This window comes from Balaenoptera musculus, chromosome 4, assembly GCF_009873245.2.
Source record: "Balaenoptera musculus isolate JJ_BM4_2016_0621 chromosome 4, mBalMus1.pri.v3, whole genome shotgun sequence".
Lineage (NCBI taxonomy): Eukaryota > Metazoa > Chordata > Mammalia > Artiodactyla > Balaenopteridae > Balaenoptera > Balaenoptera musculus.
Window position 1 is genome coordinate 75,005,881 of NC_045788.1, and position 26,949 is coordinate 75,032,829.

At 43.0% G+C, this 26,949-nt stretch overlaps 1 protein-coding gene across 1 annotated transcript in view; it reads right to left on the reverse strand.

The window, feature by feature from the left end:
* The window catches only part of KALRN (kalirin RhoGEF kinase), a 655,634-nt gene that overhangs the window by 262,183 nt on the left and 366,502 nt on the right, over positions 1-26,949 (reverse strand). The window contains exons 14-17 of the mRNA XM_036850143.1: positions 20,767-20,962; positions 14,945-15,111; positions 7,626-7,745; positions 1,491-1,682 (exon numbers count right to left, since the gene is read on the reverse strand). Coding sequence (XP_036706038.1) covers positions 1,491-1,682; positions 7,626-7,745; positions 14,945-15,111; positions 20,767-20,962 — 675 coding nt within the window. The remainder of the gene's footprint in view (positions 1-1,490; positions 1,683-7,625; positions 7,746-14,944; positions 15,112-20,766; positions 20,963-26,949) is intronic.

The following is a 26,949-nucleotide window of genomic DNA, read 5'->3' on the forward strand; positions in this document are numbered from 1 at the left end:
TCTCAAAAATCAACTGACTGTATATATGTGGGTCTACTTCTGGAACCTCTACTCTGTTCAATTGTGTCTATTCTTACACCAATACCATTCTGTCTTGACCACTGCAGCTTTAGGGTAAGTCTTAAAATCAGGTAGTGTAACTCCTTCAACTTTGTTCTTCCGTTTCAAGACTGTTTTGGCTATTTTAGTCTCTTTGCATTTCCACGTAAATCTTAGAATCAGCCTATCGATTTCTATTAAAAAAAAAAAAAGCTTGCTGGGGTGTGATTGGGATGTGCTGAATTTACAGATCAACTGGAGAAGCTCTTTATCTCGTTAGTTTGCTGCTCCCACTTCCGAGGCCATCAAAGGCATCATCTCTCTGAAACACTGAAAGGAGGACTGAGAGAAGGTTTGAAGATGAATACTGGCTGCAGGGTCCTCTGACAGGCATGTTACGTTTGCTCTGAGATAGACTTTCCCATGGTCCCTGTAAGTCACCCAGAGGAGAGTGATTCTCTATTTCTACCAGGGAGTGATTTGAATGAGGAAATTATTTTATACTGAATAAAATTACTCCTGTCTTAAACCTCTGTTTCATGAAGAGTCCCCTAACAGCACCCAAATCATTTAAAAATCCTCTTAGCCCTTGTGCATATTGCTGTACAGATGTACTAGTAATGGGTTTGCATTTTTACGGCCCTACTGTAGGTATCTCCTACCTTTTCTCCCACAGCTGCACCATCCTAGCAGTTAGGCTCACAGTTCTCCAATGACAGATAGCTGTGTTTCCTTATTAGACTGGGAACCCCATGAATGAAAGAGCTGTATGTTTTTCAAGCAGTGCATAGTGCCTGATTGTGGTAAATTAGACTGTGTTCAGCAAATTGTCACTCTCCTCTCCCAACCTTCACAGGAGGCATATACTGCCATGCATGTGACACAAGCAGACTTGAAATGCACTTGCACAGTAGATTTTGGGTTCTTGCACTCCTGCTTTTCACCATAAATATGCCTCAGGTAGCTGCCGGTCAAGAAGGAGGAGAAATATAGGAACAGATTCAGACCCAACCTGCAGCTTGGAGCCTAGTTCTACCAAGCTCAGCCAAGATCAGCTGAACACCGGATACTTAAGCAAAAAATATGTGCTTATTGTTTTATACCGCGGGGTTGTGGGGTGATCTGTTACACAGCATTATTGTGGCAAGAGCTAACTGGTACACCACTCAAACTTGGCACTCAGCCTACACCTACCCAGTTTCTACTTCAACACCGAAATCCTGTGAGGTTGAGAAATCTGTAAGAAACAAATCACACAGTCCACTCCTCTAATGGAAAGGATCATAAGGAAGCAAACCGTGGTGTTTCCACAAATCATTCTTCTACTCTCAAAGGCTAGTACTGAGAGGAGTGGCTTCTTGCTGAGGTAGATCCTGCAGATTTGCAGTGTGAGGCAGGAAACACTCCTCCGTCAGTCTCAGCCCCACACATTCCACAGCCCTTTCCCTCACCTGCTCAGAAGTTTTGTAAAAGGCCACTGAGGCGTTGACCAGTTTCAGCCGGTCTTCCATCTTCAGCATAAGCTGCTGCCAGTGGAGGGCCACCTTCTCAGCACATTCCCGGATGGCGTCCGCGTCGTAGTGGCCAGCCTGGAGCAGCGCCTCAGCTTTCTGCTGTACCTGCAGGGCACTCTGGTGTGTCTTCTGCAAGGAAGTGGCATGAAAGAGGGACTGGGCACAAGGGGAGGAGAGAGAGGTCCGTGGGAACGACCCAGGCGTGGTATGGGAGGGGGTGGAGTGAGGCGTGAGTGGAAAGATGCAGAAAAGTTAAAGAGCTTTAAATGACTGATTCAAACATGTTGTCATCATTGTTTTTTAAGCACATTTTTAAAAAGAATATCAAACAATTTCATTAACTAATCGTTCAGGTCCCTAACTCCTACCCCGACTCCTTTCTCTTTACTTGCATCACTCTGCATTTTAAAGACATTTCAGTTTCTGTGCTAGAGAAACGCAGTTGTGTATAAATCTGCTCCCTGATTGATTCATACATTAGTTAAATTTCCTTTTCAAATCTAATCATAAAATTATTCATCATGCATTTTCAAAGGAGGTTACTGCTGTAGTCCCATTCTGCAGATCAAATAAACATAGCCCATAAAAAATATCCCCATGTAACACAAATCTCAACCAACAATGCAATCATTTTAAACATGAATGATCAGTTTTAAAAAGGTTCCAGTAGAAGGAAGACATTTGGCAGGTTAATAAAGTAGAAGAGTAGCATCTCACACCATCTCTTAGTTACCAAGGGAAAAGAGCAGCACGGTAGATAATTCAGCTTAACACATCATCCCACATTACTACCTTATTTATGTTTGCTTTTAGGATAATCTATATTGTAGAAGGTTTGTTTCTTATTCAGGGTAAGTGTCATTCTCTGAGTTCACTTGAACTGTAGGGGGTGGGGAGAACAGGTTGGAGAACTGGGTGGCAGGGAGAGAGCCAAATGGGACTACAATTTATTAAAATAAAGGACTGATGTGGATGAGCCATACGACTTCAAAGAGCTAATATTATCCCAACTTCAGCTGCTGGAATCATTTCAACCCAATGGCATAGGACTAATTTGGCCTTTGCACTTTCAAAGTAGAGCTTAGCTGGCAGTGGAAAAGAGCAGCTAGAAGCCCAGCACCTCACTCCAGAATGATTTCTGCCCTTCTTGGGCTGCAGTGTTGGGACAGCTCCCCAGAGCGAATCCATGAGCACTCCTGTGTGTGAGTACAACCTCCCCCTCCTTCTCACCTCTGCCTCCCCCTTCACGGTCATTCCAGATGGCAGCCTGTCTACAGAGTCTATCAACCACCTCCTGGTTGCCCTCCCCACCGCCTGAATCTGTCCTCAGTGTTAGCTATGTTAGCACGACCTCCTCCAGCAGCCTAGACTCCTTTATTCCCTCGCTTTGCCACTGAGTCGGCCTTCAGTCCTGATGACCACATTAGCATCTGGGTTCCTAATTGCTGCATGAAGCTAGAAAAATAAACTAACGAGTAGAAATGATCCACTAAAAATCCTTGGTTTCTTTCTCTGTTTTACTTATTGGTACCATTTTCTTTTCCTGCCTCCTAAATGTAGAGGTACCCCAAGGTCCATTCTTGGTTTTGGTTCACGTCTGTAGAGTTCTCATCCTTTCCCTTGGCTTCTATCATTTCCTCTTTGTAAATGACTCTCCAATCTATATTTCTCGCCTGATATCTGAGCCTCATCTTTAATGGTCTTTGGATGTGAGGGTGAGCTGCCTGTCACACCTCTCACCTAGGTCGGTAGCACTGATTCGGAAGATCTAGCTGCCTGTCCCATGTTAGTCACTTACAAAGATGCATTCTCAGTAGAAGTGAAATATCTTCCCAGAGAGAAGAGGAAGGAACCCTTGCCAAGGAATGAGAATGGCTTTCCTGCCCAATCAGAGCCTCCACCTTCCTCCCAGATGTCTGCTCAAGTTCCGCACCTAAACCTAAACTCCTCCTCCCTCTGAAACTGTCTTCCCACGGCAGTCCAGCATCCTGTGGACGGTGCCCTCCTCACTGCCATCTAGGGTCACAGTCTTGTCATCATCCTTGCCTGCTGCTCCTCAGCCTGAGTCCCAGTCTAGCTCTCACCACTTCATACCTAGGCCTCGGGGGTGGTCACCTAACTAGCCTTTTCCTGCCTTCCATTTCTAACCCATCGAACCCGTCCCTTACATTTCTGACAGATTCTCTACAACAGGAAGTGCTTCAATTAAGAGAATTCTAACATCCTTTCCAGTGCTAAAACCCTAATTTTATGCTCTAAACATCACTTCCATCTCTCAATTCAAAGTCCTGCAATGGTTCACCCACTGCTATGAAATCAAGTCCAAACTTTAGAGGATGTTATTAAAAGCCCCTCACACTGTGGTCCCAAGTACTTCATTATCATGTACTACTTCCTTACAAAGACCATATGAAAACAGACTTGCCTTTGCCATCTTCATTCTCCCTGCCTTTAAGGAACACCTCTTAGACTCTCCTCATCTATGATCCAGTCTCCCTTGGAGACTCAGTTCAGATCCAACTTCCTTCAAAGAGGCCTTTTTGGACAGCCTGAGACTTACTAAAAACTACCCTCTTCTGAATACCTATATCACTCATCTAATGCTTGGCTGATTTTCCTTACTTAAGACAGTGAAACTCTCAAGGCAAGGACGTTTTAAAAAAATCCCTTTAATAGCTGTCATTTAACCAGGTATATATTTTGTGCTAGGAACTGTACTTATGCATTTTTTCCCTAGTTCTCATAACACTACTCCAAGGTGGATATTATTATTCCCACTTCACAGATTAAGAAACTGAGACTCATGATGGTTAAGGGACTTGCCCAAAAATGTACATCCAAGGAAGTGATGAAACCAGATTCAGGTTTGACCTATTCCCAAATCTATGTCCTTTCCACCATATCACACCATATCATTTCATCTCTAGCAATTAGAACAGTATCTACAGTTTCTCATTCAGAGGAAGGGTTCACCAAGTGAACATTAGTGATTCTGATAACTATTTGGCTTCTCCTCAAAATATGAAACCAGCATATAATTGTCATCATAAATTTGTTATTATATATTTTCTCTGAGAATGGAGGAGACAGAGGAGTAACTTTTGTTTTCCTATAATTTATGCTGTGTAACAAATCCTCTTCCTTATTCTGAAACTCATTATTATCTAATAGTCCTGGGAGCACCTTCTTCCCTTTAATTACCTAAATGATAAACTCTTATGCATATGACATAATCTCTGCTTTGCTAAAGCTTGAGTCATTATTTTGTATTTATTTCTACTATTAGCTAATCCTATTGAGTGCTGTATCTTTGAGACATGGATTATCAAGGATGTTCATATTTAGTAGAAGGACATGGAAGAAAACCGAACCAAATCAACTGAATTTATTATCCAGTTTTAACTACTGTTTCTGTCATAATGCTTATGCTTAAAATGCATAAGAGGATTTCAAATAAAAATGGATTTTAAAATCCAGTGTGTCTCTATGATGTTCACAGTTCTTGAAGACACATCAGCCACAACATTTGGATGCTAACAAACAATAATCTGGGTTTGTTGATAAAGCTATGCTTCTGGAGAGCTGTGTACTGCTCTGCACTCTGAATGGCTCTGGGGGAGTTTTTCTGTAACCAAGGCTACCTCAGGTAAACATTCTGACCTTCTTTAAGGAGACCAAAACCTTCAGACTGATGAGGCCACCAAAGCTAGGGTGAGCAAACATCTTGGTTTGCCCATGAGAGTTCTAGTACATGCTGATTATCCTGGCTTAGTTATTAATAATTCCCTCCTTCACTTTTAAAAGTGTCTCAGTTCTAACAGTAACTTATATGATCATCTTACCTATAGCCATTTTATTTTCCCTTCTGGAGCCCAGGGTTCTTAGGGCCCAAGAAGTCAAATTATGTTCCCTGTCAGTGATCACTGTAAAGGCCTCCAGTAACAGTATCAAAATGGGTTAAATCAAACCAGACTAGTTAGATCTCCTATCAAATTGCTTAAATCCTCCCTGGAGTATGTTCCCCCAATGCAGAACCTGGTCTAAACTGACACATTTAGAGAGAAGCACAAGGCCACCTGGAGAAGGAACATATGTTGAAATTCTGGCCCTGTTCTCGTCATTATCCTAGCCAAGCTGCAGACCCTGCCTACCTTCCATTCCCAAGATCTATGAGGAATCCTATCTATTCTGCCATGTCCTCTTGAGTCCACGGACATAAACTCGACAGGGGTCTATATCTCAACATCTATTCTAAGAATATTTGATCAAGTTGCATCCATGAAATTAAAGAGATATATAGATGCTTAGTGAGCCTCTATTCTGTTAAGGATGCAACAGCATCTAATACAAATTCATACATACTGCATATGCAAGTCAGGTGGAATTTGGTTATTTCAATAGCATTGCTAATGCATTTACCCACTATTTTCTACTAGCTCATTGAGATACTCAAGGGTGTCATAACGCTTGGTTTTTGTGGATTTTTTTTTTTATAATGCTTGGTTTTACTTGCCCAACATTTGATTAAGGGACTGAAAATTTAATTACCTGATGGGGCAGGTAAACCTCCACATTCAAGATAAACAAGGAGGAGGTATTGCCAAAGGCTGTCCTCTCTCTGCCTAGCATCCCTCACAGCTTCATGCCAAGCCTTGAATGTGACTGTCCAACCTTCGTTCTCTTCACTGCTGCCTCTCGATGGGGTTTTGACCACTGTGTGCCTAATTCTTGATTATAATCCCAATCTTGGTTTTTCCTTTACAATGAATAGATTCCAACGCTCTAATATTTGGGCATGCCAGTAAAATGCAACAGAGCTGCTGATGATAAAACTTCTTTCCTCTGGTTAGTTCTTCCTTAGAAAATAATTGGTCCATACTGTGTGTGTAATACACAGTTTATTTTTAAATCTCAAATCTCAGACAGGACTCTGGTACGAGCAAGGGTTCCTAAGAAGTTATCAGACATCTTAGAGAAATATATCATTCGTATCAATGCTATGTTTTCACATACAAGATAGCTTTTGGAAAATTAAATGGTTGAAATCAATCAATACTAGTTTAAAAATAGCTAGCAATCAGTTGGATCACTGTATTAAAGATATACTTATTGGCATGGACAGTTAAAATTTTATCTTGCTGTGTTTTTTTAGTAGAAGATAATCACCTTTGCATTTCTTACACACTCAGAAGTGGGTTAAGTTTTATACTGAACCACAAGTAATGGATGTCTTTGAGGTTTTCACTCCTTATCTCTTTTCCCATTGGTACTTAACTTATTTTATTTTTAACATAGTTCCCATGTCCCATTTCCTACTCTTTCCCCTACACCACTCTAGAACAATCAGTTCAAGTCTCTTTGGGAAGGAAATGTTCTAGTAGAAAGGATAATTAAAGATATTATTTAAAGCAAGACAAAATTTATATTAGACTATCGTAAGTAGAGTTTTATTTTAAAATAGCCTTTAAAACAAGTCTTGGTGAATTTCTGGTTTTAGTTTATTCTTTAAATATGACTTCCACCAGCATTATTGAACAACTATTTTCAGTGAATCAAACTATCTAGTGCAGTCTGCTCCCGTGCTCACTACTCTTGTTAAAAGGCAGATCTGACAATGGAATCTAAATGTTACATGTAAACCAAATGTTTAAAAATGGAATCCTAGTTTACTAATGACTTCTGCAGTTGTTAATCCTCAATTCTGAGTGAGCTTCAACTAGAGGTGACTTCTAACCTTTTAGCTTTACATTTCTCACATGGTGCATAGTCCATAATGTATAAAAAACTCAGTGGACCAGGGGCCTTGAAAGTTAAAGGTACCAATAAGTAAGAAAGATCCACATTTGGGGTGTGAATACTTGTCTTCTAAGACCAGGCTTCCTTGGGGTGATGAAGCCCTGCATTTGTTTCTCCCTCAATTCCTGGGTCATAGGGAGGCTACCTGGCCCATTTCCCTAGAAAGAGTAATGGCTTCACCACATAAAGGAACACCCACATCTTGAGGAATCATCCTGCCTAAGGTGCAGAGCAGGGAGGGGAAGGGAGGACAGTGCAGCCAGATTTGGGTGTTACCTCGATGGCCAGTTGGAACTGCTCGTGTTCCCGCTGCAGCTGCTCTGCTTCCGACAAAGAGCTGGCGTTGACCAGGCTGGCGTTGAGCATCGACTCCCCATTGCGGATCCATCCCAGGACCTAGGGAGTCGGGACGAGAGCACAGGTGAATGGCCTTTCTGTGCCAGGCCCTTCAGTCAGAGAGCTTGCTATCTCCTACCCACAGTTGAAGACAGGACAGGAAGAGTCTGGATAATTAAAATCTCCTTAAATTTGCCTCGTACCTTGTGCCATAAGGCACTTATTTTAAGTACCAACCTCATTCCCAGCTTCATCTTTTCTTTCCTACCCTTATCACTCCTCAATCCCAGGCTCCTCAGCCGCTTAATTTAAACATTACCTCATCTGATTGCATTGTGTGTATGTTTCCGAAGTTCCATCTGGAACATAGTACGGTATAAATAAATAAATTCCATCTGTTGGTATCCCTTTCATTTTTTTAAGGCCCAATTCAAATATCGATAACTGCTTGAAATCTTCTATACCTAACCACTCCCATTAGAAACAATCTCTTCGTCATCTAGTGAAACCCAGATCATTTTGCATGTACCACCTTTGTGGCACTCACCAAAGCCTGCCTTATTCAGTTATTTCGACCTATGTTTCATCTCTTCCCCTTACAATGTAAACTTCCGGAAGACTAGAGTAATATATGAGTCATATTTTAATCTCACCCAGTGCCTAGCACAGTACCTTTCATACGACGGGTATGCAGTAACGTTTTTGAAAGAGTGAAAATACCCAAGTCACACCTGAGCAGTGTGTCCAACCTCCTATACCTTGCAAAATAGCCAAGAGTAGACAGGTTTGAGCTTTGATTGGTTAAACAATCCAAAGGGAGGAGAAATGAAACAAGCAAAATAGCATGAATCATCCATACACTGGATCATTAGAAAAAGGGAGAATATGTTATAATTGATTTAAATTATTTAGAGGCAATGGCTAGGCTGAGTAACATTTCTAGGTGACCTTAATTAGTACTGGGGGAAAGAAAACTCAGCTAGGGAATATTAGAATAGAAGGAGAAATAGCTGACACTGTCTAGACAGTCCCAGCTAAAATAGAGATGTGGCAATAATCCAGCTAATAGAGTCAAGTGCAAATAATCAAACTGGAAGTAACAGGCCTTGAAAATCTACCTTGTGTTTGGTCATCAGAAAATTGCCAAATATTTGCTTTATTAAGAAGCCTGAGAGTTTGCTTGGAGAGGAAATAAAAATTCTTCTGAAATTTTAAGATCAGTAAATACCATCCATCTGTTCCCTCAAGGCAAAGCAGAAGACGCCACAATCTGTTTCAGATTTTTTTTCTTCTCTCAACTTCTTCATGTTAAACAATTAGAAAAATACTAAGCCTGGTCTCCTAGTCCCTAACCCTCACAGGCATTTCTCAAATGTCCTCCTTAGGCAGAAAATGACTGATACCATATTGTGCATGGATAACATTGGGACATAAATCCCACTGAAGCTGGGCTATTTGGATTGAGATGTTAATTCATGGGCAGTCTGGCAGATTGTGGATGAGATGCCAATCTGTAAAGCAATTAGTTGCAGGAAATAACTGCTCAGAGCGTATGTGTGAAATCTCTGATGCCACTGGTGTGCTATAGCTGGCTGACTATAGAGGTGCTAATGATTTCTAAAAGCTGGCTGTGAGTTCGGGTACATGCATACATGGATTGCATGCCCAAATGCTTCACCTCTTTGCAAAACGGAGCTCACAGTTTATATTTTTGAACTATGTAAGTCCTTCTACAGTGATTCGTCACATCTTGCTAGGTTCAAGATTCACTTGAGGGTGTCAGAGAAACACTTTCTCAATGTGCATCACAAATCAATGCTTGAGGGGCAATTTGACTCCCTCTGGGCCTCCTGAGTCTTGCGGGAATATTTTCCTCTCTAGTTTCAGTCAACTGAAAACATCAGTTATAGCTATGGTTGTGAGGTCACCATTTACCAGGTGTTCCATTTAGAAATATTATAGGTTTTAGTCTCTACATCTTTCATTACATGATGCCATATCCTTGGTATCCTTGTTCATTTTTATTTCCCAAATGTTGTTTATAAAGGCATTCTAGGACTTCATCATGGGAGGTTTGATTTTAGGAAGATAAAAATGCACTGTAGTTTAATCAATGGCTTGGGTTCAGGGGTGGGACTGATGCCAATGATTAAACTACCAAGTATTTTTATCTTCCTAAAATCAAACCTCCCATGTTGAAGTCCCGGACTCAGTCCTAGAAGCAAAACTGGGAACGTGTAGAAAGAGCATAAAATCTGAAGTCAGAATACCTGGCTTTGTTACCGCCTGGTAAAACCACTTAACTCTTCTGAGCCTCAGCTTTTTCATCTGTAAAGATAGGATAATGGTACCTTCCCTTCCTATATCAGGGTTGATGTAGCCTACCGTAAAATGCAAAGCCTGATGATGGTGGTGCTAGCGATTTTTAGTTTTGAGGCAAAACTAGCTAATGCTATGATTCTTCATTTACACCTCTCACAATGAGAAGAGAAAAAGTTTAGAAATATTAACTTTTATTCTAGTATTTGTAGAGCTTATTGACATATTCTGATGTGATGTAAATACCTTAGCTGTTTTATTATCATCAGTCTTTGTGCTCTGATCAATGTTAACTCTTGGTGGTATAATTTTCTATTACTGTCATCCTTTATCTTTCTGGTTCATAAAATTGGTTATTTATTCTTCTGTGATCATCCAAATGAGAGAAAGGTAGTAGAAGAAATTTTGCAACAAACATGAGAAAATGTTGGTCCTACTCATCTTGAGCTGCGTGACTTTGGAAACATCACTTAATCTCTCTGAGGCTCAGTTTTCTTACCTGTAAAATGGTAAATCACAGGGTATAGATGAAATGAAATAATTAATGTAAAAGTATTTTGCAAACCATATAATGTAATCCTTAACATGAACGTTTTATATTGATCATTCATCTTAGACAACAGTTTACTGATAAGTTAGATGGTCTTTGAAGGTCATTTTGAGCCATAATATTCCATACTTCTTTCAAAATTCAGAGACTGCCCCTATAACCATAGGATACCAGAGGAACTTAGCTCTGCAGAAATGAGGGATGGGAAGAGTATTGCTGCTTGGGGACTTGGGAGCTAGGCCACCAATTCAGCTCAGGTAGGGGTGAGTGGGGAACTGAAGATGGAGATCTATTGGTTCCTCAGGCCAAGGAAGCTCACATAACTCCGACTTAGGAGAAGCATGGATGTGGTTAACTGGATGTGAATGTCCAAAATGATGACGCCACCTAAGCTGGGCAAGCTGGACACTGTAGCCACGTAGGCTGGGGACGCTGCTTGGCTATGCCTGTGTTCTCTAGGCCACACTGACAGGAAAGCTATGAAGCTGCACTGAAGGACACTGAGTCTAACTCCTGCTACTGCAGATGACTTATCACAAGGCACAGTGATTTCTGAAACTCCAGCCACAGGAAAATCATCAGCCCCTCAGGTGGTAACTGGGAGCCTGTCAAATTTCTAGTGTTTCTTAGTTCTAAAAATTCACAATTTATGAGATTATATGTGTTCATCCCTCATGGTTTTATAGACTATGACTGTGTGTCTTCCTAATTATCTCCACTTTGAAACAAATGGATAGTACTTGTACCTATGGCTGCCTCTCTTTTGGATCTACTCCAACTCCTTTCTAACTTTTATGTACAGTGAACAGAATGAAACAGTATTCTATACAGGAATATGAGGAGAGGATATTTTCTCCTTTGATTTAAATTTCCATCTTGATCATATGCAAATTTTGGCCAGTATTTGGTCTACAGGGGTAATTTAAGTCAACGTCTTTAGTAGACAAATGATAGGTACAATTTCTTTCCCCAAAGCTTAGAGCTCCAACATCTTACAAATCCATTTTGGCCTATTTTCTGCTAAATGCATTGCTCTGCAGGAAACATGGAAATTCACTTAGTTTTATGCCCATTAAATAGGTTTTTCAAATCTTCCTGACTTATCTAATAAATGTGAGGCTATCCTTACCAGAGTAGCAATTTTCCTGGAAAGCAATCAGAGCATTCTGTGGGGTCTGGAGAATAATCTGAACTATTTTTCTAGAAGAAAGGGGGCATCTGGGTGGTCTATGGCCCTGGACCATAGGAATCAGGGGAATGGTTTCCCTTCAAGATTCAGCATTTCTCTGGAGATGTTGGGGCCATTTATCTTAGATACAAAGCCCTATGCAATCCCTCAGAAAGCAAGTCAGTTGTATTAATCAGTTTCATTTGTTCTAAATACTTGAAAATAATTTTCAGTCAATGTTCGTGACATTACCTCTCCTCAGAGCTTCAGTTTAATATAATTGTGGTATAACTGCACATAAGGTTATGAAGGCCAAATCTAAACCTTTAATCTCTGAGCTCTAACAACAGAGCTGTATCATAACACATTGTGGCCCTCTCCCTTTCTCTCTCCATTAATGGCACTTCAATTAAGGTGTCTCTTTCTTTCTTTTCTTTTCCTTCCTTCCTTCCTTCCCTCCCTCCCTCCTTCCTTTCTCTCTCTCTCTCTCTTTTTCTTTCTTTTCTTTCTTTCTTTTCTTTCTTTCTTTCTCTCTCTCTCTTTCTTTCTTTCAGTATATTCAAAAGAGAAACTCTCAAGCTAGTGTCTAAATTTAGCCCAAGTGATCAGTACTGACATCTAAATTAAGTCCCTCTTTCCAAGCGTCAACAGCTTCCAAGTCAATATTTCCTGCTCCACCAACTTCCATCAAACGCGAATGCCTTCTCGGAAACTGGACCAGACGACCCCTAAAGGAACAGCCACACTAACAAGGAGAACAAGCTTGTCGAATGAGGCACGGTGGCTTAATGGAGCAGCGGTCCCTCGGCACCTCCAAGGGCCGCCGTCCTTCGCGCTTTTCCTAAAGGCTGACCCCAGCAAGCCAGTGCCGTTTTGAACTACAGTCCCCCTGTGTGTCATCCTTGCCGTGGTGGAGAGAAGGAGAAGGAACGTTCTCACTCCTGCAGAAGAATTCTTTTTTGTCCTCCAATTCATGAAACACTGAACAGGAACGTACACAGATACTAGTCAAGCCTGGATGATCCACATATAGATAATCTACTTTCCCACTCGACAAACTACCTATCGTCATTCCAGCTCCCCATCCTGTACAGAATGGACACTTGGAGGATGAAAACTCATTTCATTTCCATTTTCATCTCAGCCAAGAAAAACATAATTAGGGAGTTGGCTCTACTATGAAAGCTGTAGCAAAAATAAATAAAATAAAAAACCAGGAACAAAAGCAAAATTATATATTTCATTTCAGAGTCAATTAGGGATATTTTTCCTGTGACCTGGTTTACTGAGATGACATGAACAAACAGTAGAGGAGGACTCCCACGGCCTGCTGAGCCCGCTGCTTGATCTGTCTGGTGCCACCCCCTCTGCCAGGTGTAGGCCATGCCTGCCCATCTTCTCAGACATGGCGCTGTGGGGGCCAGGAAAAGCCCAGGCTGCATTCTGCTGGAGAGCTTCTGTCTATTTCTCCTGGAACTCCAGGGTGGGAGTGGGGTCCAGCAGAGGCAAACTGTAGGACCTTGGATTTCAGAGGCTTGGGTTCAAGTTTCAGCTAAGTAGTCAAGACGCCCTGGGAGCACTCATCCTATGGTACCTCAGTTTCCTCATTTGTAAACTAAACGTCCACCACTTTCTCTCATGGGCCTGTTCTCCTAAACTGAGATCACAAACGAGAAAGTACTTCTCATATGAAAAGAAAGTACTATCATTACTCCCAAGAGATTCAGAATTTGAATACTCATCACTGCTCTGGGCCTGCTAGGATTTCTACCACGTCCCCATGAGTAACAAGTCTCACCAGACATTCAGGTGTGACCCCAGTGTAATTAAACAGAAAACAACCTGGATGGCAGTGCTGTATCTGGCTTTGCCTGGGGCTCAGTGATGTTACCTGTGCTCAAGATTGATCTTTAGCACAGAATGTGCGGACTCTGTCTGAGTACTCTTTGGAAAAGAAGGGGAGCAGAGAAGATAATTTTTCACATTATAATAAGTAATATATAATTAAAACATAGGCATTAGCAAGGAATACCCTGAATAAAAGGGACTGAGCAATAATTAAATAAAATATGATATTTTTGTTCCCTGTGCTAAATTAATAGACAAATCTAAAAGCTCTAGCAGTCACTGAACATAAGAAAAAACATTTAAAAGAGGAAGATGTGTCTCTGCTTAGGATGTTTTGGGTGGGGCTCTCCCTAGAGGAAGCAGGGCGATAGGGTTGCTCGGGGGAGTCTGGAGCACAAGGAGAAAACACTGAAGTGCTATGAGTTCTGCCCTGCAGGGAAGCCCTCCTGCATCCGTGGAGGGTGAAGGTGAGGTCTTTCCTCAGTGTGACCTGTCTGGTGACCTTTGTAAGCCTTGGTGACTTCCTCTGAAAGGAGAGTAATATCTGCTTCAGAGAATGGTTGCGAGGATTGATCAAGAGACAGGTATAAAAGGCACACAACACTCAATAAATGGAACTATAACTATATTTGTATTTCTTCAATCCCACTTTGTCTAAATAGGAAATCCCCAATAATTATGCTAAAAATTCCCACTTAGTCTGTTCATAATATAAATATGTAGTATTTTTAAAATGTGTCATTAGTCATTGTGTGTATGTTCCTAGAGATCCCTAGGAATGGTACAGGGATGTCCTTTAGAAAGATAGCTAGTATCATGTCTCATACAGGTAAGTAATCTTTTCTTTTTAAAACTGGCTTTAATGTGACTAGAATATTTCCGTATAAGAACCGCACACACATTGAAAAGAATGATGGAACTGAAGGATGGCTACACCTTATTGATTCTCAAGTATATGTCAGGTCCTGTACTAGGCACACAAATTAATCAAGCTGGCTCTAAAGCCTGAATATGTTTATTGATACAGGCTTTGCATTTCCTATGAACTCTGGGCAGGGCTGAGGATAGAAAGGAAGAGAATCGATTCAGTGACTGAAGGCAACTTGGAACAGCACTGAGGTGCTCTCCTTAGATTGTTATATGTCAGAGAAATAATGCACTTGTAGTTTGAGCCATTGTACCATTAGATCTATTTGTCAGAGTCAGTAGATAGCAGCTTAGCTTTCAGAAACGAATACAACCACTCCTTAACTTACCTATTTCCTAATTCTGGTTATACCGCTGGCTCTGTACGCCTTACCCCGTTCCAGGAGCAGGCCCAGGCCAGACTCAGCCACTGGGAAGCCCAGGCTGCAGGAGGAGGGTCAGGCTCACCTGTCTGACCTCCGCCTGGAGGTGCCGCAGTTGGAGACACTGCTCGAGCCGCTCATGGGTCTGCTCCGCGTTGAGCTCCAACTCGTGCTGCTTCTCCTGGAGAAACTCCAACAGCTCTTGCACCTGGGCTGCCAGATCAATGTCTTTTTCACAGATTAACTCAATTCCTGATTTAAACAAAATGTAAACCATTAAAAACCAGGTAGTACCGTAAAGACTACATTGCCTTCTATATGCACATGAAAGCTGGAATCTGGAAATAGCCATCACCAGCACCCTCCCAACCTCTGCATATCCCTCAGTGAAACTGGATAGATCACCATAACGGGTCTTTGGGATGCTCAAACCATGCCTTCTCTTTTGGATTAACTGATCCTTTGTCAGGAAACAACTCTTCAACAGATGATCAGCTCCTTATCAACTGGAGTCAAAGAGGTGGTTCTCTGGATTCCATCCCAGACAAGGCCGCATACAGCAGTCCCTGCGGGGCAGTTTTCCTACACCCAGAATATTCACAACCGAGCCTCTGGATCACATTGGGAAATACAAGACAAAGCCCCAAAGACCCTGTCTCAGGAACTTCTGCCAAAGGCACACTCTCTTTTAGCTGGTCAGATGCAATTTACCATTGGATGCTAAGTCCATTCTGAAGAGAATAGTTGGCCAGTGGTGATTTTCTTAGCCAACTACTTAGGTCCCCTAAAAAAGCAACTCAGAAATTCATCACTGCCACCACCAACACACCTGCCTGATACAGTGGGGGCATATAAGGAAAGTCTGTACACGCTAAAGGAAATTCATTTCTAGAAGCAAAAATAGTGTTTTATATAAGAACAATATGGGAGAGTGGGAAATTTTTTTCTGGTGTTACATGGTAATAATTTCAGTATCTTTTCATGTTTATTTTTTCTGTCAGTTTCATAATTCCAAGGCCCAGCTCCTGAAATATCTGTGGGAGACAGAGAAGAGAATGACTTGTTCTTTTAGCAGTCAACCCCCTCCAGTTACTATCTGCAGTTACCAAGGGGATGAGGTAGAGCATCTCCTTGACTGAAATAAAAAAATAAGAAGAAATACAAAATTTCTACCTTTGCAGTGCTAGGCAACATGGGATGACCCTTGGCCTCCATGTTTACTTTTTAAAATGTAATTTAAGATCCACCTGCAGAAGTGGATCCCTGTTTCCAGCCACAAGGCAGATTTTTTCCAGCTCGTTTTCATCCTGCATGCATCTCTGGTGTTTAGTATGCTGGGCTTGGGCAAAGTGTCTTTCTGTGGGAAGCTCATGGCTTACCCATGTCACGTCACAGGCAAATGGGCTTTCTTAGCCTGGTGCTTCATCAAAGGGACCAGCCACCTGCTTAGAGGATCATCCAGAACAGGCTCCCTGCCTGCCCTGAGACTCCAACCTTTCATTTTCATCTATCTTGCTTGATATTTTTTTTATGTGAGATGAACACAGGAAACAAAATAGGTGAAGATGGTGTAATCAGGCTAAGAACGATTGTTTTATATCCACTTTTCTTCCCTTCCTCCAGATCCACATTCCCTCACCCCAGAGTAGCTTCCATTTTGGAAGAACACAGGCCTTTTCTTTCCTTTTATGACACAAGTACAATTATTTGTGGCCCATTATTTTTACATATATCTGTTTTCCCCAGACTGATGTTCACTCTTGATTAATTCAGTAAACATTAACATTGAGAATTTGCTATGGGCGAGACATAACCACTCTGCTGGATACCGGGAACGTAAAGAGAAGAAAGGAGCAGCCCTACCCTCATGCTGCTGGCGAAGCTACGGGAACACAAGTAACCCCAACAGAATTCAGTATGCGCTAGGATACCAGTATAATATACAGTAGTTATCAAGCTTTACTGAACTTTTACCATGCTTGTGTTTCATCCCACTGCATCCTCACATGACTCCATATGGTTAGGATTCCTACAATTGTCATTTTTCTGAGGAAGGTGAAGCTTAGAGAGATTGGGTAACATGCTCAAGGACACCCAGGTAGTGAGAGGTGTGGCCGGGATCCCAACAAAGGAAATCTCTCTCTCTCCTGGCTGTACCCTTAACCTCTATGTGCAAGGAGAGGAGTGATCCTCACAACCTAATTTTTTAAATAAATAAATAATTTATTTATTTATTTATGGCTGTGTTGGGTCTTTGTTGCTGTGCACGGGCTTTCTCTAGTTGCGGTGAGCAGGGGCTACTCTTTGTTGCGGTGCGCGGGCTTCTCACTGTGGTGGCTTCTCTTGTTGTGGAGCATGGGGTCTAAGCGCCGGCTTCAGTAGCTGTGGCTGGAAGGCTCTAGCGCGCAGGCTCAGTAGTTGTGGCGCACGGGCTTAGTTGCTCCGCGGCATGTGGGATCTTCCCGGACCAGGGCTCGAACCCGTGTCTCCTGCATTGGCAGGCGGATTCTTAACCACTGTGCCACCAGGGAAGCCCCTCATGACCTAATGTAAGACTTCATTTAAATGCTGGGTCTGAGTACTTTCCAGGCACAGTAAATTTGAAGCACCATTGCCACAGACTCCATGGAGTTTTCACTTAAAAACCTTGCATAAAGAGAGAACTTGACGCTTTAAACCACAAAAGCAACATATGCACAGGATACGCAGCTCCTGTCTTATTCCTAAGGTCATGGGTGACAGTCACATGGTTGGTGACATTAGGGAGAAGACCTGGGCCATAACCAATGGGGGTAGTGAGGCTGAATCATGGCAAGTGAGAACTGGAGGGGACTTTAGGAATGAAGGCCTGCCTGCCACACTGGACAAAAGAAGAAACTAAGGTCTACAGAGAAAGAACAGGGACTTCCAAAGTCAAAGTGCTTGTTGGTGGTGCAGCTGGACCTTGAATTCAGCCAGTGGGTTTACTCCAACTCGACTCTTTCCAGCAAACCCTGCCACTTTCCAACTTGAGGCCCAGTAGATAACCCTAAACAATGAGCAAGTAAAGAAACTGTTCCTATTTTACCAACTATTCCTAAGGCTGATGTTGATTTAAACAAGGCTTTTGCTTTGGTTAGGGTTATTGGCACATCAGGCGGATTTAGTAGGACCTGGCTGAATGTTACAAACTTCATACCAAAAAAGAAGTGTAAGGAAATTCCCTACTTCTCCTATAAAAATCCAATAAAAATCATTTACTCCTATAAAAATCAAAGCATAAGCCCTAATTATTTTAGCCTGGAGGGCTAAATAGCAACCAAATTCTTAATTTTGCTAATTGTCCTTTTTCTGAGACAATAGTTTATTTTACCTCTAGTTCAAATATAGTTCATTAGACAGACAAGGTAAGTGCCCAACCCATTTATTGCCTCAGTCCTGTGTCTCTGAAGTACTGCCTTCCTTGGCCACCTAGGTCCTCGGTAAGGCCCACTCTCGGTCCACCTCCAACCTCCACCCCTGGACCCCAGCTCTGGCGTGTTGCTGCCCTCCCTTCCTCCAAGCCAGAGATGAGGTTGACGCCTCCTCTGCAGGACAGGCACACGGCAGCAGACAGAGAGAGCTTCCCTGAGAGCCCTGAGGCCTCATGCGCTATGCCAGACTGAACAGCCAGCTGAGGAGGAGCAGGGGAACAGCCAGTCCCAGCAGAGACTGAAGAGGCCAATCAAGGCTCTTTTGACAAAGCTCATTCCTAGAACAGGATATGTGGGGGTGGGCAGCCCATCTGCTTGGGGTGTTTTCACCCACTCAGCCCTCATGGTTAAGGTGGCTGCCAAGCACAGCCAGTCTTCAGGGACTGCCAGCTCCTGGCAGTCTTTCCGTCACCAAGGATACCAGCTCTTGGACAGAGGTGCACTTGCCCAAGGTCACGCCAGCATCCTGCTCCTACGTGCCGCAGGTTTTCAAGGCAGATGAGGCGCTCCACCTGCCAGACACGTCCATACTGAGGGACGAAGGGCTGGGGGATGAGCATCCCTGCAGAGTTTCTCTGCACAGCCTCTCTCCTAGGTACTATGTCTGCGTTCTCTCATGGTTCCCCATCTTAGTTGGATAGCGGGCTATGGTGAGCATCATGAGGACAAGTTGTAGGGTGAAACCCTGAGTCCAGACAAGGTTCTCAGTCACAGTTTCCCCCTTCCCTAATAAGGCCTTGAAAAGGTACAGCTATGGCCAAGAACACTGCTTCTCAAACTTTAACATGCACATGATTTACCCGAAGATTTTGTTAAAATGCAGATTCAGATTCGTAAGTCTGGGATTCCGCCTTTCTAATCAGCTCTAGAGTGGTGCTGGTGCTGCTGGCCCAGGGCCCACACTTTGAGTAGGTCCCGATCAGTGGTCCTAGCTTAGTGCATCAGATTCACCTAGAGGGCTCACTGAAACAGATTGTCGGGCCTCACCCCCAAGAGACTCTGACGTGGCAGGTTCTAGGGATGGGCCCTTGAACTTGCATTTCTAACAAGTTCTCGGGTAATGCTGATGCTGCTGATCTGGGACCACATTTGGAAGACGTTTTCCTGGGGCACGTCATAGATATCAGCTGCTGTGATTTAACCATCAAGATGAAAAGCAGTGGTTCTCAGCCCTGGCTGCACAGTGGTATCACCTGAGGAGCTTTTGCCGATGCCCAAGTCCCATTCAGAGGTGTTAGATCAGAGTATCTGGGCATTGTCATTTTAAAAATAGTCCCCAGATAGACTATGATGTGAATGAAGGGGCTTCCTGGAGCTGTGTGGAGCATGGGCTGCACCCTGTAAACAGGCCTGGGTCTCACAGGCAGCTGCAGCCTGTTCACAACAAATGAAAATTCAAGGAAAGATTACGCTGACCAAAGTAAATAGAATTTACTAGATTGTCTCTCCTCTGGTTAGAAGTGAAGTTCCTTTGAATGCTGCTATGTCCTCTATCAGGTCATTAAGAGAAACACAGTACCCTAAAGGCAAGTTTGACCGCTAAAGTCTGCCTGACAATCTCATGATTTAAATATCCTTCACAATCAGCAGGGACATGGACAGACCACGTTTTAAAGAGTTGATGGCTTGAGGCCCTATCTGCTTCTCCCCGGAGGACCTGGGTGGGTGGCGGTGTGGAGACCTGGGTTCCGGCACTTCACTGGTGTGAGTGCAGATCAATGACTCCTTCTTTCTGGACTAGTTGGATGAGGGGACCGCTATGGCTCTCTCCGGTTCTAACATCAAAGGCTGTTCTAGAAAGTGGCAGGTGGAACATTAAGTGTTCGTGGACTTGTTGGATAAACAGTGAATAAATCCTGAGCAGGAAGAGAAGTCAAGCCTGGGTAACTTGGCCATGTGTTTTCTGAGAAGTTATAAAATGATATGACCTCGCCATAAGCGTTGTCAGTACTCCTTACACTCAAGCACAGACAGTTTTAAGAAAGATGAGGACTGCGAGGCGTGGACTGGAACGAGGAGCCGGCCGTGGCGGCGGCGGACAGGGCAGGAGAGCGCGCGGGGCACGGGCGTGGAACGGCGGCATCCGTACATCCGAGTGCAGCTCACGAGGATGCCTGATGACCTCTGCAGCCCACCTGGTTTGTTTCTCCACACCACCATGTTTTTGGATCTGTGCTGATTTCCATCACTGGTTTCTCCCCTTCTCCCCACAGCACCAGGAGAACCTGGCCCTATTCCTATTTTTATCACAGTCTAACTGGGCAACCTCAGACAAACAATTTCAGCTCTCATGCTTCAGTTTCTTTTTCATTAAAATGGGGTCAAAAACCTCTCTTCCTTGTCCCTGTGGGAAGAGAATGAGGGAGTGGAGCGGAAGGGCTTGTTGGAGTCAAGCTGCTGCCCTTGTCTCCATCATCTCCCCACCGGAAGCAGGAGCACGGGACAGGTCGCCTACCTGAGGCCTGGACCTCCATGATGTACTGGTGCAGATCCTGGCCCTGCTGGATAACCTCGAAGGTCATGTTGTTCATGGCCAGCTTCCGCTCCGTGTGGCGCTGCAGCCGCTGCTCCGCCAGCGTCAGATCCTCCGTGTTGAAGTCATTCATCTGCCGAAGCAAGTCCTCATTCCAGGCATCTAGCTCTGCCGTCACCTGTGAGGGAACCACCATCAGTGCAGGCTCACTGGTCCACAAGAGCCTTGTTAACTAACCCAAGCTTCAGATCTGTCTCTACTTTGCATCTCTTTTCTGACCCCTAGATTACGTTTAAGCAATGGTGCCATGCACCCACGTATGCATGCCTTTAAAAGTGTTCTCCCGTGTTTCAATGTCTACAGCAGCAGCAAACACTTACATGATGAATTATGGTTTAGAAAGGTTTTCACACTCCATCTCATCCTACCCCCACAATAACCTGGAGAGGCAGGCAGGGTGGACATCCCCAGGTCCATCTCACAGAAGAGGAAGCTGACACTCACTCACACAGATGGAATGCTTTGCCCAGAGTTCACCCTGCTCATGAGGGGCATGACCTGAGGACATTACTCAGTTCTTCTCCTGACTGCAAAGACTTTGTCCACCATACCACAACTGTTGTTGTAAAGATCTCATCATTGGAGAGGGCCTCAGAAATTAAGTACTGAGTCTAACTCTTTTCAAGAACCAGAAACAGAGGGCTGGAGAATCCTGGTAAATGGCCCGAGGTTACACAATTGGTTAGACCCCAAACCCAGGGGTCCCGATCTGGTTCCCATGTTCTGTTGTACAGTATTCTCTCTGCTACAATGGCTGACACCAGGAAGTGGTAACAAAATGAGGTATAAATGTATAACTTACCTCTAGAAATCCAAGCAGATTAAACTCTATTGAGGCATGAATGAGTCTAATGAAGACTGAACATGTAGTGAAGGAAAACCTTGCCCTAATATGACTTTGCTAATTGGTTATTGCTCTACACCTTCACTCACATGATGTGCCCTTGTTTACTCGCAAATATGTGCCTGCAAATAGAGACGGAATCCTATACTTCCTTTACAATCACTGCTATCATCCACATAGTAAGAACTCAGAAGTATTGAATTGGATAATAATTCTACCTGATACGTGAATCAAATAAAACCTTTTCTAAAACGGTTTTCAGGTCTGTTATCGCATGCTACCCCTGTGGTAGTCCTGTGAAGGCAATGGCACAGGTGCTGTCACCCTCTTTTCTGGGAAGGCAATGGAAGCCTCACCCCAGATCACACAGTTGCAGTATGGCCCAGGCAGCCTAAGCACACGGCCCAGAGCCCAGCTTAGTGATTTTCATCATGCTGGGTCTCATCCCAGCTGACATGTGGCATAACCTTCCCAATTACCAAACACTGCTGTCCAGGAGCATCAGGGGACAAAGAGAAGGAAAGATGCAGCTGAGAGATGGTGCTGTGCCATGCTGTGCCGGGGCCATAAAGGCTGGGATGGGAAAGGCAAGCAGTCCCTTGTGAGGGGCTGCCATCCAGGGCACAGGATTCCACTCTTTGTCTAACAGTAAGACTTTCCGCCACTGAAAGTGCAGTTTCTCTCTTTGAAGCAGAAATGGGGAACTGTAAAAATATTACCTTCACTGTCGTGGGTTCTCATCTCATGCCGCCACCTCTTTGCAGGTCAACTAAGGGATCCACCAAGCTCATCCCGAAAACCTAGTATCTACTTATTGTGGGGAGCCCTTGGGGATCTGGGAACCAGCAGGTTGGTAGGCAAACAGGTTTTTGTTATATCCCGTCTTTTTTTTTTTTTTTTTTAGATTTTTTTTGATGTGGACCATTTTTAAAGTCTTTATTGAATTTGTTACATTATTGCTTCTGTTTTATGTTTTGGTTTTTTGGCCGCGAGGCGTGTGGGATCTTAGCTCCCCGACAGGGATCGAACCCGCACCCCCTATATCGCATCTTTGAAAAGCACTTCATTATCTAACTAGAGAAAGGAGTTAAACTGAGAAAAATAAGAGAGATAACTTATAATTTATAAGAGATAATTTATAGAATGAATAGGCCTTTGTAGACTACGCCTATAGCTATGTTTTTCCTTCCTGTATTTAAAAAATTGAAGTATAATTTACATATAATAAGATACATAAATTTTAAGCATTCAGCTCTATGAGTTTTGACAAGTTTAGTTACCGGTGTAGCCATCACCGAAAACAAAATATAGGACCTTTCCATCACCCTAAGGAGTCATCCTTTCCAGTCAGTTCCTGCCCCTGCCCCACTTCAGGTACCATTTTCTGATTTCTATCTTCACAGATTCCTAGATTCCATACAAATGAAATCATACAGTATGGACTCTTTCATGTCTAGCTTCTGTGTTCAACACACTGTACTTAAGATTTATCTGTGTTGTATCAGTTCATTCCTTGCTACTGCTGAGTATTGTTCCATGGTATAGAGATACCGTGATTTGTGTATCCATCCCCTAGCTGGTGAACTCCTGGGTTGTTTTCAGTGTTTGGCTATTATGAATAAGGCTGATGTGAAAGTTCTTGCACAAGGCTTACTGTGGACACTGGTTTTCATTTCTCTTGAGGGTCACTTAGGAGTGCAATTGTAGGGTCATAGGGTAAGTGTACGTTTAACATTCCCAAGAGGAATTTCGCATTCCCTGTGAAAGTTCCATTTGCTCACCATCATTTGGTATTATCAGTCTATTTAATTTTAGCCAAGCTAGTGGGTGTGAAGTGATATCTTATTATGGTTTGAGGTTGTATATCCCTGATGACTCATGGTGGTGAACACATTTTCATATGCTTATTGACCGTTGGTATCTACTTTTAGAAAGTGTTGAGGTTTTTGCTCAATTTTCAAAAGCTAGGTTATCTTTTGATTATAGATTTGTAAGAGTTCTTAATATATGCTGGATATAAGTCATTTATCAGATAATATATGGAAAGTAGCCCAAACAAAATTTTTAGTCCATTTCCTTGTCTACAAGCTTAAGGAAAATAAAAATAAGAAAACAAGCATGAAAGGAAGAGTCTGCCTTTTCTTTACATTTTAGTTTTTGTTCTGTTTTCATGAAACTGAGTCTATGAAGAAGCTGTTTGCTGCAGGAAGATCCCAGAGGGGTCCCAAGGCCTAGGTCTGTAGAGCAGAAAGGCAAGTGTCGAGGGTCCTGGTTAGGGCAGAGCAAAGGTGAGGTGCTTTGGTTGGGAAAGTGAGGCTCAGAGGTCTGGTATCTTGGGAATCTGAATCTAAAGCAAATGTGAAGTATGCCCAGTATTCTATATCTGGTGTTTCTATATTCCTTCCTTCCCCTTCTCCACCCGTACCTCCCAATACCATTGAGCTGAAGGACCCAAGTCTGTCATGAAGCCTGAAGAATGAGAATTTCAAGGAGCTACTCAATGCAACAGCCTGGCTTCCAAGTCTCCCTCCCTGGGTCTACACACTCTTTAGTCTCTCTGTGTCTGACTCTCTTCTCAAATCCCCAAGAACTGATGCCCAGAGCCTTGAAATAGTCTGATTTATGAATTTCGAATGTCGGCTGGAGTTTAAATTATTTTCTTTCCTGAGTATTTTCTGTTTCCTCAAGGAATATTCTGTCATTGGTTTCCCTCTCTCCACCTTCTTTCTGGGGCACAAGGTTGGCATATAGCAGGGGCTCTTTCTTTTTTTTTTAAAGAAAAAAATTTGTTTTCAAACCTGAAGCTTGCTTTACAGCTAATGAACAAACCTAGCTTTCCGGCCCCATCTCATGCTCTTCTGTTTTGTGAACCAGGCATCTGGTTTACTCCCTGATCCTGAGAGGTAGCTCTGCCTTCTCCAATCACCTTCTCTGGTCCAGCAGCCCTGAGACGTCCTTGTCCCTCCTCCCAGTCTGCTCAAGTCCTCACTGCCCTTCAAAGTCACCCCTCTGGCATGAAGAGCTTCATGACAACCCCCAGAACCTGACGTTTTTCTCCGGCTTATCTCATAACATGACACATGGGCTAATTTGCTAACACAGAGACAAAGCCATGAAAAGAAAAACCTGCCTGGGGATTAATCTGGTGATCTAACTCCATTTGGAAAAGAAACCTGGAAGAATTTGTACTAGTCAGAAACTAGGGCCTGAACCAAATGAGTGAAAGATGGAATAGAAAGTATCCACAGGGCATTGAGCTTTCAATCAACCTATTTTGCTTTCTCCTTCCACTCAATTAGCTCCATCTCGGCTCCTGGCTCACTCAGCTCCTCTCTGGGCTCCAGTGGCCTCTCTCTGCCTCACTCTTCTGAATTAATTGGCATGTGAGGATATGAGAGATACATTGGCAGTGTTTCTATTCTAACAGTTATCTACTCTAGAGCCACAGCCATAAGGAAAATCAGAGAAGGAGGTGAACAGGAATTTAGAAAGGATAAGAGGCAGTGGGAAATGGGAAGACACTTCAAAAAGAAGCCCAAAGCTTTCCTACCAGATGAGATTCACTGAATCCAGTATTCTGCGGTCAAAAACTGACCCAAGGGACTTGGTTTAGCAGTAGCCTTGGGCTCTGTTCTCAGAAAGCCCTCTTCACTGGCTCCTCCCATTTTCTGGGTCCTTCCCAGGAGTTAAGTGTAGAGAATGCTTTCTCCCCTCACCCCCAAGTGTACCTGCCTGAAACAGAACTCACCTGTCCCTCTCTTCCCACTTCCTATGGCCTATTCCCATCACCTTAGCTCTTTATTATCAGCTGCAAAGTTGGAAATCTCACTATGTAGTCCTTTTCTTCAGATCATTTTTAGATGCTGGTGATCATGATGAAGATGATGATCATGGTTAAAAGAAGATTCTACCCTGAATTCTGCATTTCTTATGGGATAGACAGTGTTAAGCGTTTGATTTTCTTTTATTTCATCCTCATAGCAACTCTAGGAGGAAACGAAGGCACACAGAAGTCAGATCATTTGCCTCATGGTCTCAGAGCTGGTGGTGGCAGAGCTCAGCATTCAACTACAAAGTCCAGGGCTCTTAACCACGGTGTCATATCAACAGAGCTGGTCCAAGAACTAACTTCAGGGGATAGCTTTCTTTTTATTTTTCTCACTTCAGAGAAGTGCCTGTTTAACCTTTCCCCTGTTTTCTTCTCTAAAAAACCCCCCACAAACTCCTGATAACTCCATTTTCTTCACTTCACATGAACCTTTGAAATTAATCATGTGCTTTGAACAGATCAATAAACTGTGTGTTTGTGACCTTATATAATGCCAGGAATAGTTTACCCATTCAAAAAAAAAACCCACAGAGCCTTCCCCCAGTAGGATATTTTTGTTGAAGAGTTGGTAAATTTAAAAAATTCGGTGCTTTGTGACCACCTAGAGGGGTGGGATAGGGAGGGTGGGAGACACAAGAGGGAGGAGATATGGGGATGTATGTATATGTATAGCTGATTCACTTCGTTATACAGCAGAAACTAACACACCATTGTAAAGCAATTATACTCCAATAAAGACGTTAAAAAAAAATTGACACTGAGTATTTATACTCAGTATAAAGGTCACGTTAACCTATCTAGAATTCTCTGGTTTCCCAGGGGCCTTTGCCATGAACAGGAGACACATCTGCAATCCGGCATTGGGGTGTGAACACTGGGACAAAAGCTGTGGCAAAGAGAAGTGTAACCTGCCCTCTGCATGGGCACATTCTCTGTATGGCAAGCACAAATGCCTGTGGCTCTCACAGCAGTTATGTGAACACTCAGGGATCGCCTAACAGGATTGGGTAACAAATTCAGAGAGAAACAATGGGGGAGAATAAGATGGAATGTTTGCTTAAAATCTGGATGCAAATACATATACATATGTATATGTATATACAGCATATTAGTATCGGGTTGGCCAAAAGGTTTGTTCAAGTTCTTCCATAACATCTTATGGAAGAACCCGAACGAACTTTTGGCCAACCCAATATATATTATTTAGGTATTTTATTAATAATAACAATGCTGACTACAATGTATTAAAGTGTTTAAGTGCTAGGCACTTTGCTAAAAATGTTCTATGTGTTAACTCATTAAATCCTTAATAACCCTATGGGGACTGGGAATTATTATTCTCATACCTATTTCTCAGATGAGGAAACCAAATGAGTAACTTGTCTAAAAGTCACACAATTAGTAAAGCTGGTGAAACAGGGTTTCAAACCCA